General features: G+C 37.7%; 3 protein-coding genes across 11 annotated transcripts in view; 1 reads left to right on the top strand and 2 right to left on the bottom strand.

Moving 5' to 3' along the window:
- The window catches only part of LOC134753714 (uncharacterized), a 242,851-nt gene that overhangs the window by 107,085 nt on the left and 121,612 nt on the right, over positions 1-14,154 (bottom strand). The gene's annotated exons all lie outside the window — the stretch shown is intronic.
- LOC134754154 (coiled-coil domain-containing protein AGAP005037) overlaps positions 1-14,154 on the top strand; it is a 245,100-nt gene that overhangs the window by 122,281 nt on the left and 108,665 nt on the right. The window lies entirely within an intron of this gene.
- LOC134754280 (uncharacterized) overlaps positions 1-14,154 on the bottom strand; it is a 28,285-nt gene that overhangs the window by 11,316 nt on the left and 2,815 nt on the right. The window contains exons 2-3 of the mRNA XM_063690503.1: positions 6,625-6,761; positions 1,132-1,382 (exon numbers count right to left, since the gene is read on the bottom strand). Of these exons, the coding sequence (XP_063546573.1) occupies positions 1,132-1,382; positions 6,625-6,758 (385 nt within the window). The 5' untranslated portion in view covers positions 6,759-6,761. The remainder of the gene's footprint in view (positions 1-1,131; positions 1,383-6,624; positions 6,762-14,154) is intronic.

Here is a 14,154-nt window from a genome sequence, read left to right as displayed (position 1 = left end):
CATTGATTTTGTTGAATAAACCCAGTTTTTAGGGTTCTGTACTCAAAGGGTAAAAACGGGACCCTATTATACTAGGACTCCGCTGTCCGTCCGTCTGTCTATCTGTCTTTCTGTCCGTCTGTCACCAGGCTGTATCTCATGAAGCGTGATAGCTAGACAGTTGAAATTTTCCGATAATGTATTATGCCGCTATAACAACAAATACTAAAAACAGAATAAAATAAACATTTAAGTGGGGCTCCCATAAAACAAACGTAATTTTTTTGCTGTTTTTGCGTAATGGTACGGAACCCTTCGTGCGCGAGTCCGACTCGCAGTTAGCCGGTTTTTTCGTTTTAGTTTCATTTTCTCCTAATTTTTTTAATTATTGGACATGTAATCATCTAAACTAATTAGTTTTGAGTGTAAGCAGGCAAGGAGTAAATTTACTAGTAATATTGGTAAACTTACCGGCAAATTTGGGAAACTTCCCGGTAATTTTGGTAAACTTTTTAATTAGTAAACATAATATGTTGATTTATTTAATTTCATATGAAGCAATAGTGTATGTGTAATGTTTTAATCTAAAAAAGAAACATGGTTTATAATAGTGAAAGTATAATTTACCGTAATTTACTGATGGTATGGTATGGTATGGTATGACTATGAGTATAGTAAGGATATGAATATGGTATAGGTACCTATGAGTGCAGGTATGGTGTGGTGTGGGATGGGTACTTGGGTATGAGTATTGTATGAGTACGTATAAGTATAGTTTGGTATGGCCATGCATGAGTATTGTACCTATATAGTGCTGAGTACGAGTATAGTGTGGGATAGGTATGAGTATGAGCTTTGAGAAAAGTGGTAGCTGACGAACAAGAAGTAGTACCCGAAAAGAAGGACTAACTACAAAAAGAGATGAGATCCCATCAAAAACATTACATGTAAAAAGATGCAAGTTTCGCAATGCAATTCTTCTTCTATTAAAAATTAAAGATACTTATCTAATATTGATAAGGTTTTAACAGCCCCTTTAAAATAACCGACTTGGAATCACATTACATCTCAAAACTTTTTTGTAGTAGAAGAATTGCGTTGCGAGACTTACATCTTTTTATTTACATAATGTTTTGATGGGATTTATCTTACCTGAATAAGAGAACAAGGGATGGTCTTCAGAATGATTATGGAACTTCGCCCACGTGCACAAAGTAAACTCTTTTAGGTCTGGCAGATCCTTCTGATACTCGACGTACTGGTAGAAGAGTTCTTGGTTCATGGATACTTTGTAGACGCTGCAGGCGTCGGAATCTCCCTGAGGCCCGGCGCTGTAGGCGCTGGACAGTTTGCTTGGGTACGCAAGGCTTGTCGGCCTATGATTGATTATTTTTAACGCCGAACTGTAAAAAAATACTTTATTAGTTATATTAAAGCCGATATTATGCTTTATTAGTTATAATACTTAAAATACCTACTCATATAATCTATCTGCACAAGCTTCGGAAGCCAGAGCCCCTTTTGGCAACTTTACGATTCATATAAATACCTATTTAGATTTTGAATAAAGTACAAGTAAACAAAAAAATCACTTTTTCCTTAGAAATAAAGGAAAAGTGGACTCACTGTCGGCAATGTATTTGCATGCATTATCCTATGTTTTTATGTGCAAATAAACGATTGATTGCTTGATTGGCACATAGTCACGATATGATGGAAATATTCACTGTCAACGGGAAACGGCCGTATTCGAACAATGCTTATAAGATGTCACAGCGATATGATACCAATCTGTCAGTGTCAAAAGTGAAATTTCTTCAAGCAAATACGTCATTTTTGGCACTGAAAGATCGGTATCGTATCGCTGTGGCATCTTATAAGCATTGTTCGAATACGGCCGTTAGTCTTGTAGCTTAGCTGGGGCCTGTTTAATAAATGTTACAAATTGTAAATTGTAGGTGACAGGTTACAATTCTACAAGTTCCTGTTTAATAAAAAATGTGACTTACAAATTTGTGATGGTGGAAAACTTACATAATTGTACAATTGTGTCTATAATTTTACATAATTTAGTTTAATAAACATTTTCACTTCACAGGTACAATCTTACAATTTTGTATGGAAAACTACTTTATTGAACACATAATAGTGTGCTGTGTGTAATAAAGAATTGTACAGGTACTACAGGGGGCACGGTAAAACCTTGACTGACCAAGCGTATCAACTATACCTTAAAAATATAGAAGACAATATCATATGAATGAGCCGACTAAATTCTGGCAATTTGTGAAAAAAAGCGAAGGGGGAGAATATCTAGTACAGAATTCTTCTTTAAAGATAACCTCGTAACGGGCCAAGATGCGGCTGAAGCCTTTGCCGAATACTTCAGCTCTGTTTTCCAAACTGATGTGCCGCGACTGGACGCAGACGATGCTGCACAGAGCGTGAAGGAGGTGGGCGCCGTTAGAAGAATCGCTGTCGATTGTGTGGAGGAGTGGGAGTTGCTTCGTGCAACTAAGAGACTCAAACCTCGGTCTGCAGCCGGCCCTGATGCCATTCCCCCATTTTAAGCCATTGACTGCATGTCAGTCCTGAAGGCACCTCTCTTACACATTTTCAACCTGTCTTTGAAACAAGCCTCCTTTCCTAGACGTTGGAAAGTGTCAAGAGTTACACCTGTGCCCAAAGGAGGTTCTGCTTCCTGTTTGGTTCCGGATGTTACAAGCTTCAGGCCAATTGCTGTTCTATCTGTTTTCGGCAAGTTATTCGAGTCAATACTTGATTACCAAATAAGTCGGCAATTGGCTGGACTTCTCAATGGCTCGCAGCATGGCTTCCGTACAGGCAGATCTACTACGACTAATCACATAGCCTTTGTTGAATACGCGTTGGCGGCTATGGATGCGCGTAGGCAAGTTGACACAGCCTATTTTGACTTTAAAAAGGCATTTGATTTAGTCGACAACGACATTCTATTGCAAAAGCTTCTTCTTCTTCTTCTTCTTCTTTTTCTAGGGGCTATGTAAGGCTCCAGAGCCTATGTATCACTGCGACCATCTCTGATCTATTGTGATCGCCACCTACTACAACTCTCGATCCAAACCTGCAACTTCGAACAGCTGCAGGATCTTTTTGGTTTCGAGAGACTTTAACTCCTCCGGGCGCAATATATGTCCACCCAGGATCAAGTCACGAGTGCGCATTAGGCAGGGGCACTCTGTGAGGATGTGTAGGGGCGTCTCCTCTGCCTCCATACAGAGTCTGCACCGCCCCATGTCACGTTTCCCCATAGTGTGCATGTGCTTATTTAGGCCGCAGTGCCCGGTAAGCACCCTGACCAAGTTGCGCAGTTGGTTCCTAGGCTTGCCCAACTGGGATTTATGCCCCAACTTCTGCGTTTTTTCGCTGATTACCTTGGCGGTCGAACACAGTATGTAGGACTTGCAGGTCACGAATTCTAACCATTCTATACGCGTTCTGGAGTGAGCCAAGGGAGTACTATTGGCCCAACGTTGTTCCTCATAATGATCAACGATTTGCCAAGAGTCACAAAGTATGCGAAGTGTCTCATGTTTGCCGATTACCTTAAAATATTTTTGCAGGTCGAAAATGTTAGCGATTGTGGAAAATTACAGCTAGACATAGATGCTGTTGCTGAGTGGAGCAAGGCTAATCGTCTGCTTTTCAACGAAAGCAAATGTAAAGCCGTTACATTTACAAGAGCTAAATCGCCGATTTACTCTTCCTACCATCTGTGTGGCGTCGAGATAGCAAGAGAGCAGGAAATACGTGACCTAGGCATAAGTATGGATATGGAACTTAACTTCCGTTCGAATATAACTGCCATTTCTAAGCGTGCAACTAAAACATTGGGTTTCATAATGCGAGTCAGCTCCCAGTTTAAAAGTAGACTTATACCCAAAGTTTTGTACAATGCTTACGTACGTAGATTATTGGAATTCGGGTCACCGGTATGGGATCCAAATGAGAGGAAATACACCTTGATGTTAGAGAAGATTCAAAGGAAATTTGCGAGATTTCTCTACAAAAGGCAGTATGGGTATTATCCCTTTCTGTTTCCCTCTCTTTTCGTGACGGGGATGGTGGGCTTAGATACTCTCGAGTTTCGGCGCAAGCTACTACTTGCGGTGCACTACTACCAACTACTCAATAATAAGGTCGACAATCTAACCGTCTTAAAACGTATTGGTTTGTTTGTACCGCAGGCGCGACTGAGCGTGGAAGACACTGGGGAGGGCGGGGTGAGTAGACGAAGGCCTCTGTTCGCGCGCGGTGCGGTTCGTACTCGTCGGGCCCAGAACGCTCCCACTGCTAGATCTCTGACACTTTTTAACGACTTCTTTAACATCAAACATGATGCTGACATATATTACGATAGTATCGGTGTCTTTACTAGGAAATTTTTAAATTTTATTAAAGTGTATTTGACGAATGAATAATGACATTTTTGTATGTGTTTAAGTTTAAGTTTGACATTCTCTCCTCCGTTTCTTATAATTTAATTTATGTGTGATGTCTGTTGATTTGACCTGAACTTATTTGATCGTTTTTGTTTTGTTTTAATTTTATAGAATATGTTTAATTCTGATTGTTTTATATCTAATATCTCTACCGTATAAGCGTTTTGGCATCTTAGCTGTAAGTTTGTGCATGTGACTAAATAAATAAATAAATAAAGAATAGTAATCACAAGTTTACATGTTTTGTTAATTGTAATATAATTCTGACAGGCACTCTCATGATGTGTAAAAACTTGATGAGGTGTGCCGGACAATCTAAATAAGAATATAAAATGATTCTAACAACGAGTAGTGACAGCAATAGTGACCATAGTGATAATGAACGAAGATGAAGAGTTTTTCGTAAAGGGATACATTTTGCTTTTAATGCATGCAAACACTCAAATACGTTAACTGTTCAGCTATCTCTTTCCACTTGTTGATTTTCATTTCGTGAGTTAGTTTTTCACTAAATAATATTCTATTATTGTCGTATATGAGAGACAAAATTGTCTTTTTCTTATCGTTGTCCATGATTGAAAATAGGTAAAACAAATTCAATAAGAAATGTATTGCGTGATTTGCGTGAGATACCTACTATAATTCTAAATTAAAAAACCGGCCAAGTGCGAGTCGGACTCGCGTTCCAAGGGTTCCGTACATTACACAATTTAAACAATATATTTTTTATGTGAAACGTGAGTGAAATGTCTTTAAAAAACCCATAGGGGTCCGATCAAAAACTAAGTAATTAAATCCGACTCACACTTGACTGCAATTTCTAATAGGTTTTCCTGTAATCTATAGGTAAAGATCTATTTTGTGTATTTTTCAAAATTTTAGACCCAGTAGTTTCGGAGATAAAGGGAGGGGGAATGGTCATTTTTTGCCTATTTTCTTAAATAACTTCTAAATTAACAAGTTTGGGAACAAATCAAATTATTTTATTAAATATATTGATTTGTGTTTTTTTTTAAGTAGTCACACTACTATATATAAATTAAAAACTGTAATAGATGTCATATATTAAAGAAAAAGCCTAGGGGTTCATGGCGTTAGCCGCGATAGCTAAAGACACCGGTTCGAATCCGGCCTTCACCACTGGAGGGCTTCGTCACTTTTTTTTAAATATATGACATCTATTACAGTTTTAACTTCTAAATTGTTTATCCTAAAATTATAAAAAAAAAATATTTGAGATTCTCACAATGAGCTCTTTCATTTGATATAAGTATTACACGATATAGTTTGTAAAACTTTATTTTTTAATTTTCTCATTTACCCCCCATTTAAAGTGGCTCCCATGTTTAAAATTCATTTATTTACGTTAAATGTCCGTCTTTGGGTCACAAACATACATATGTATATCAAATTTCAACTTAATTGGTCCAGTAGTTTCGGAGAAAATAGGCTGTGACAGACGGACAGACAGACAGACAGACAGACCGACAGACGCACGAGTGATTCCGTTTTTTTCTTTTGAGGTACGGAACCCTAACAAGAAGTCTACTCTCGTTTATTAAATACTTGTGGCAAAACTTACATTTTATGTAAATTGTACCTTACCATTACAATTTTGTAAACACAATATTGTCATCAAAAGCTACAGGCATTTTTAACATATGTAAACGTTTATTAAACAGCGTTTATAACTGTGAAAATTGTAAGTTAATTATTTGTAATTATTTACTTATTTGTATGGTTTATTAAACAGCACTTGTAAGTAAAATTTAACAAATATGTCACTTTTTTACAAAATTGACAAATTGTAATGTTTATTAAAGCCCGGAGTGGCGAGACTGGCGAGTACTCGTATCGCTCGAGACAGTGAGGTTTCCATATTCTTTATTTCTAAGCATTGTGATATTTTTGATATCGTTTGCAGACGTTTCTGCTTTATACACAATATTTATTTAAACATCGTTAATAGAGTTTTTTAATAATTGCCTACGAATCGTTGTAATGTAGCTTATACTATCTAAGGAGTTATAATACCTATATACCTATAAAATATTAATATACCTAAGTAATTACTCGTATTGTTGCTTCGGATGTAGAAATTTACTTCATGGGAGAGGCAGCTATTTTATATTTATTTATATTTTGTAAGCAATACTCGAATTACCTGGTATCCAGAGATCGTTCCGGCGACTTGCCGTAAGTGGTGTAGGTAATTGAGGACTCCGGTACGATGGGCTGCCAGCCCTCCTCCTGCGCACACACGGCGCCCGCCAGGACGCACAGCAAGAGAAGCCGCATGATCTGCCCATGAATTCAAAAACCCGTACATGTAGCAATCGTAAATTATACAAAACAATTCCGAAATATATTCATAGTTAGTAAAACAATGATTTAAAATCATTTTATACGGGTTCCTCACTTATATGTTTATGCCGTTGGTGCTGCAGTCGAAGATCCTCAAATACAGATCGAAATATTTCGAGCGTTTATTCGATAATAATACGTGAATAATAATAACCCGTTTAAAAAGTCTCACGGTTGTTTTATATAGGTAGTTCGTTCGCGTTAAGAATGCAGTCAAATCATCATTGTCCGCCGGCCTAGCCACGTCGCGCCCGTAACCAATCAAATCCTTCCTTTAATTTAAATATCATTTCAGTAGGTAAGTATTTAGAAGCGTCGATGAAATTTGCACTGAATTCAAAGATGTATTCGAAAATATTTTCCTTGTTTCTTGTTTGATAAAATACTTTGTTTCATTTTTTTAACCTTTTGTTACATTTGCGCTAACGATAGTAGACACTAGAAAATGGCGGCAAATTTAAAAAGAACAGCGTATTACAACACTGTATATAAAGCGACTTTGAGCTTTGCAGTTTTCCTCAGTAACCCGTTGACCACAAACGCTGTAAAGGCTACGAAACTTCGGGATGTAGGTATTATAAATTCAAAATACGCGATATAAGCCTGCGCTTAAGCGCTGGTGGCCTAGCGGTAAGAGCGTGCGACTTGCAATCCGGAGGTCGCGGGTTCAAACCCCGGCTCGTACCAATGAGTTTTTCGGAACTTATGTACGAAATATCATTTGATATTTACCAGTCGCTTTTCGGTGAAGGAAAACATCGCGAGGAAACCGGACTAATCCCAACAAGGCCTAGTTTCCCCTCTGGGTTGGAAAGTCAGATGGCAGTCGCTTTCGTAAAAACTAGTGCCTACCCCAATTCTTTGGGTTTAGTTGCCAAGCGGACCCCAGGCTCCCATGAGCCATGAGCGTTTTCATAGTTTAATTTCATGAGTACATTGAGTACCTATTACCATAGAGTAACTTATACTAGAGCGGTACTGTCATAGTAAATTTTGTAACCCCAGTAAATTCACTGCCATCTGTCGACACACTTTAAAACTAAAAATGAAGATTTATAAAATACGATAGAATGTATTTAAATATAGATAAATGATTATTTTTATTTGCATTAATTATTTTTATGATTTTGACCCATGTTATTTCACTGATATGCGTTAAAATTGTTAAATAACAAACGAAACCGTCAACGCCATCTATACGACTGTAGACCAAAACTAGTAGCGCCCTCTGAACGAGAATCAAATTTAGATTCCCTTAGAGCTGGTCAAAGACGCCTAGTCTTACTAAGATGGCATATAGTCGAGAAATTCGGACGGGCACCGCCGTGGCGGGGTGGCCTAGGGGTTCATGGCGTTAGCCGCGATAGCTAAAGACGCCGGTTCGAATCTGGCCTTCACCACTGGAGGGCTTCGTCACTTTTTCTATAATATATGACATCTATTACACTTTTTAATTTATATATAGTAGTGTGACTACTTAAAAAAACAAATCAAAATATTTAATAAAAAAATAATTTGATTTGTTCCCAAACTTGTTCATAGATGGCAGCACCAGTCTCTCTCGCTACAACGTAAATCCGTAAGGAGTTCGTTTAGGAGGTGCAAGCGCGCACTGCTTGCCCTTAGAGCTGGTCAAAGACGCCTAGTCTTACTAAGATGGCATATAGTCGTGAAATTCGGACGGGCACCGCCGTGGCGGGGTGGCCTAGGGGTTCATGGCGTTAGCCGCGATAGCTAAAGACGCCGGTTCGAATCCGGCCTTCACCACTGGAGGGCTTCGTCACTTTTTCTATAATATATGACATCTATTACAGTTTTTAATTTATATATAGTAGTGTGACTACTTAAAAAAACAAATCAAAATATTTAATAAAAAAATAATTTGATTTGTTCCCAAACTTGTTCATAGATGGCAGCACCAGTCTCTCTCGCTACAACGTAAATCCGTAAGGAGTTTGTTTAGGGGGTGCAAGCGCGCACTGCTTGCCCTTAGAGCTGGTCAAAGACGCCTAGTCTTACTAAGATGGCATATAGTCGAGAAATTCGGACGGGCACCGCCGTGGCGGGGTGGCCTAGGGGTTCATGGCGTTAGCCGCGATAGCTAAAGACGCCGGTTCGAATCCGGCCTTCACCACTGGAGGGCTTCGTCACTTTTTGTTTAATATATGACATCTATTACAGTTTTTAATTTATAATATATATAGGTAGTAGTGTGACTACTTTAAAAAACACAAATCAAAATATTTAATAAAAAAAAAAAAATGATTTGTTCCCAAACTTGTTCATAGATGGCAGCACCAGTCTCTCTCGCTACAACGTAAATCCGTAAGGAGTTCGTTTAGGAGGTGCAAGCGCGCACTGCTTGCCCTTAGAGCTGGTCAAAGACGCCTAGTCTTACTAAGATGGCATATAGTCGAGAAATTCGGACGGGCACCGCCGTGGCGGGGTGGCCTAGGGGTTCATGGCGTTAGCCGCGATAGCTAAAGACGCCGGTTCGAATCCGGCCTTCACCACTGGAGGGCTTCGTCACTTTTTCTATAATATATGACATCTATTACAGTTTTTAATTTATATATAGTAGTGTGACTACTTAAAAAAACAAATCAAAATATTTAATAAAAAAAATAATTTGATTTGTTCCCAAACTTGCCATATACCTATACATTGTTTTTTTTAAACATTTACGATCTTTGACTTTGGCCATAATAATTTCTATGGAAATCGTCACCGCCACGCGCTACAAATTATTATTTATTGACAAAACAATGTATGAATGTAATGTTTTTCAGAATATTTGAATAAATGGGCTAAATTGTTCAATATTTTATAAAGTGATAATCGCCACCCTGTGTTAGTAAAAGGCCAAAATTGTCACAAAAAATTACATGTTATTTTCAAGTTTGTGTGAAAACCAATTTTTTGTATGAAAAAGTAAAACGATTATTTCAAATATGAATTCCTCGTTCCTAAATTATACGAACGTGATATATTTCTTGCCCTAGTCGCTAAGAGTAGACTGAAATTTAGCATAGATTGGACCTGGGGAGCCGACCCTTTCCCCCCTTTTTTGGGGGGGGTTTGTACGGTATGATCTCGTGGCTACCGGGCCTAATCACCTTCTTTTTTGACCTAAGGAACAATCGTGCCAAGCGGCATCGCCTGAGAAAAAAGTGCATACCTCTCCATACATTTTTGCACTTCTCATGTTTGCGTGAAAACCAATTTTTTGTATGAAAAAGTAAAACGATTATTTCAAATATGAATTCCTCGTCCCTAAATTATACGAACGTGATATATATCTTGCCCTAGTTGCTAAGAGCAGACAGAAATTTAGCACAGATTGGTCCTGGGGAGCCAACCCTTTCCCTCCTTTTTTTGGGGGGTTTGTACGGTATGATCTCGTGGCTACCGGGCCTAATCAGCTTTTTTTGACCTAAGGAACAATCGTGCCAAGCAGCATCGCCTAAGAAAAAAGTGCATACCTCTACATACATTTTTGCACTTAACTTATTCTTTTTTTTGTAGGAAAGTGCATTGCTTTTGTTCTAAAAATCGATTCCTCATCCTTAATTTATCCGAAAATGATATATCACAAGCCCTAATATGTAGAGATTTAAAGAAATGTTGCTTCAATTGAAGCGCAGCAGCGTTGAACTTCTCCCCATCCCCGCCACTAAATGTGCCGTGGCTCTCGATTGCTCCCGGTCTGAATCTACTCAAAACAAGCTAAGAATAGACTGTGCCAAGTTTCAGCGCATAGTCGCAAAGTGCAAGGTTCCCATACAACGGCGTGCAAGCAGTATCAAGCAGCTATCGTGCAGCTATAAGTGCAAACAAACTCATATGACATCGATCGTCTATGCATATCAAAACACTAACATATTGCTTAAATGATTTATTCCGTGCTTCTACTGGCTTAATAAACAGTTCCTTCGTTTTATAAAGTTGAATTAAAAAATGATCTGGTTAAACCTACGTGTAGATATGCTATCTGTTCCATAACTAAGTGGAAGGTACCTATTAAATTAACTCCGGTATACTTTCTTATCTTGCGTAACAAAAATTACCCTGACTTAGCGGTCAATTCGAACAACGTGATAATTAATAGATACGAGAACAATACGAGATCTTATAGATACGTTATAGTTTAGTTCTCAACTAGTTATCTTTTGCAGTTCGATTGGAGAAACCTATTGTCACTTCACGCTACAGTTATTGTGACGTTTTGGGATATCCATTAGATATCCATTGGATGTCTAAGTATAATATTTTAAGCAAATCTTAAAGAGATCGTTCAAGAGGACAATCGGAATCGCGGAAATGTCAAATTTGATATGACTCTTAAATATCTCGTTATCGTTTCTGTTTCATATCTAGTGGATATCTAGTTGATATCTAGATCATTGTTCGAATTGGCCCGTAACTCACTGATCTAACGATAGTTTTTCGAGCATTAATATTGAATTATACTCGTACTAGCGTGCTCTAAAACACCAACTAACGCGGTGTCCGTAATTTGAAGCTAATTGAAAATTAGTAGTAAAGTAGGTAGTAGTAGTAGTAAACTAGTTCGCTCTAACAAATGTGCCATTTTCAACCAAAAGGGTACTTATTGTCGCCTGTCAGTAAGGCGCTATTTCCATATAGCTTTAATTAGAAATCAACCTTATCGACAAGCGACAATGTGGTACCTTTTGGTTGAAAACGTCACAAATATTTGATGTAACGATAGGACATTATGAGCTGAATTTATTGTGCGGCCACTACCGCCCCGCTTCATTGATTTTGCCGAAATGCGTTAGCGTTAGTGTGTCAGAGAGTTATGCTTATCACGACCTACTGTTAGATCGCTCGCTCTATTGAATCTGACCTGTGCTACTTTATCGCAAACATAATAGTTGTTGTTACTCAATAATTAATTATGTATAAATCATATATTAAATATTATTTTCTTTGTCAAGATGTATATAAAACGATTACACGTTTTTTTGGAAATATCTGTAAAAACTTTTAATTGCTCGTTATTTGAGTTGTAAAATTAAAATGCTAGGTTATTAATTTATTGGGCATTCGTCAAAAAAAAAGGTACGCCCTTATTAAACAAAACAAGGATGTAAATTTGTGCGCCAGATGCACAATTTTTAAACGTTTGCTTTTGTTAAATTTCGAATTCGGTTGATCAACACTCCGACAGCCGCATATGATAATAATAATAATGTATACTATATACGTACTAATGCCAAGAAAGAATGACATCGAATTCATTAGTAACAGTGCAAGATTAAGGCGGTTCCCTGAGCCAGAAGGCGAAAAATCTCATTATATGATCATGTTTTTCTAAGAGGCGTTGATATTCGTAGACGTGGAAAAAATATATGTAGTTCTTGACTATACTATCTTTAACAACATTGCTTCCGATACACGAATTATGAAACTTCGCTCGATACAATTAATTCCCAAAGTAACCTCTAACTCTGACTTTTAATCCTACTTTACTCGGTTATTTATTATGTGATACTATAAACAAAGAAAGAAGAAAAAACAATCTTAACTTAAACAGTAATTTCATAGCTTTAGAATTTCGATATTGTACGGTAACGTTTTTAAAATAATTAAAAACTGACAAAATTCGATCAAAATTGACACTTGGCGTGTATGTTCTTTCCCGTTCTTTCTTGCGAAATGTGACAAAGACAGCGGCAAACCGATGGAACGGCCTTAATGACTACTAGCTGTACACAAATACAAAACAAAGCAGTACAAAGTTTTTCCTTTTTTCTTTTGAACATAACCATAGAGTAACTTATACTAGAGCGGTACTGTCATAGTAAATTTTGTAACCCCAGTAAATTCACTGCCATCTGTCGACACACTTTAAAACTAAAAATGAAGATTTATAAAAATACGATAGAATGTATTTAAATATAGTTAAATGATTTTTTTTATTTGCATTTATTATTTTTATGATTTTGACCCATGTTCTTTCACTGATATGCGTTAAAATTGTTAAATAACAAACGAAACCGTCAACGCCATCTAAACGACTGTAGACCAAAACTAGTAGCGTCCTCTGAACGAGAATCAAATTTTCTTGATTTTCGAGGCACGTTTTTTCCTTAGACTGTATCCATCTATTACGGAGTTATTTATTTATTTTATAAATACGTTTACACGACTTTACAGTAAACCAATACGTCATGAAACTAACACATAACAACATAGAATCATTACACTAAGTATTACATTACATTTCACACACGGATAACAAACATTACTTTACACTCGAGGGCCTAGCGTCCATCACCTCACAGAACCTCAAGCATTCGTTTCTCACAGCCACCCATCGCCATGCAATCAAATCGCATTCCGGTGCTGACGCCAAGAGCGCATTAAGTAGAGAGAGAGCGCGCGGCAGTGGCGAGTTTCTTCGCGACACAGTTCGCGCAGCCGGCACAGCTAAAAGAACGCGTCTCCGCGGCCTGAGATTTATTCTGGAGACATCTGGAACAAACAGTCGCACGAGGCGGCTCACAAGTTCCGGACAATCTGACTCTCCGCGCAGTGTTCGACACGCAGTAGATAGCAAACTAAAGGTCCGTCTGACTTCTAATGAATTGTATGTGTTATATCTATCTTTGACATAACATACCATATGGGGTACCAAATGAAGTCAGGTTTTTTTGTCTGTTTTAATAATACATAGTTGCAGTTTAATGTAACAGAATATTATACTTTTTTTCAACTTGATGTACTTTCCTTATTTTTTGATATATTTTTACTAACATTAAATCATTTTACGGTTTAGACTCACTTGTTTTAGTCACTCGCGCGACATGTTTTGTACAGTTTAAATTCGATTATATTTTTAATTTTATTTTTTAACATTATATAGAAGGTTTAACAGTCACTTGGTATATATTTTGGAATAATCCATTCAGTCATTTTCAATTTAGAGCAGTTCAAAATCAACTGTGGATAGAGAAATTTTTGAACGTTTGCTAATAATTTGTTAGACCAAGTAGTGAAAATGTTACAGTATATTATATATTTGTGATCTACTCACAAAGCCTTGCCTTGAAGTCGTATAAGGCCCTACAAGTACAATATAGTAACGCGTTTAGGGCGCTGATGGGGCTGCCGCGATATTGCAGCGCGTCAGGGATGTTTGCGGAGGCGCATGTGGCGTGTTTTAAAGCTATTATGCGAGTATGCGCCTGCTGCGAGCCGCGTCCCTGGTGCGACGCTTCCGCGCCAGCTCCAACAGCGTCCTAGAAATGATTGCGGACAATTAGTTTTGTCCTTATATCACATTTTGTTGCGGACTTCATAC

The sequence above is a fragment of the Cydia strobilella genome, chromosome Z (genome assembly GCF_947568885.1).
Source record: "Cydia strobilella chromosome Z, ilCydStro3.1, whole genome shotgun sequence".
NCBI classification, from domain to species: domain Eukaryota; kingdom Metazoa; phylum Arthropoda; class Insecta; order Lepidoptera; family Tortricidae; genus Cydia; species Cydia strobilella.
The sequence above is the reverse complement of the archived record's forward strand: the minus strand, read 5'-3'. Positions and strand labels throughout refer to the sequence as shown.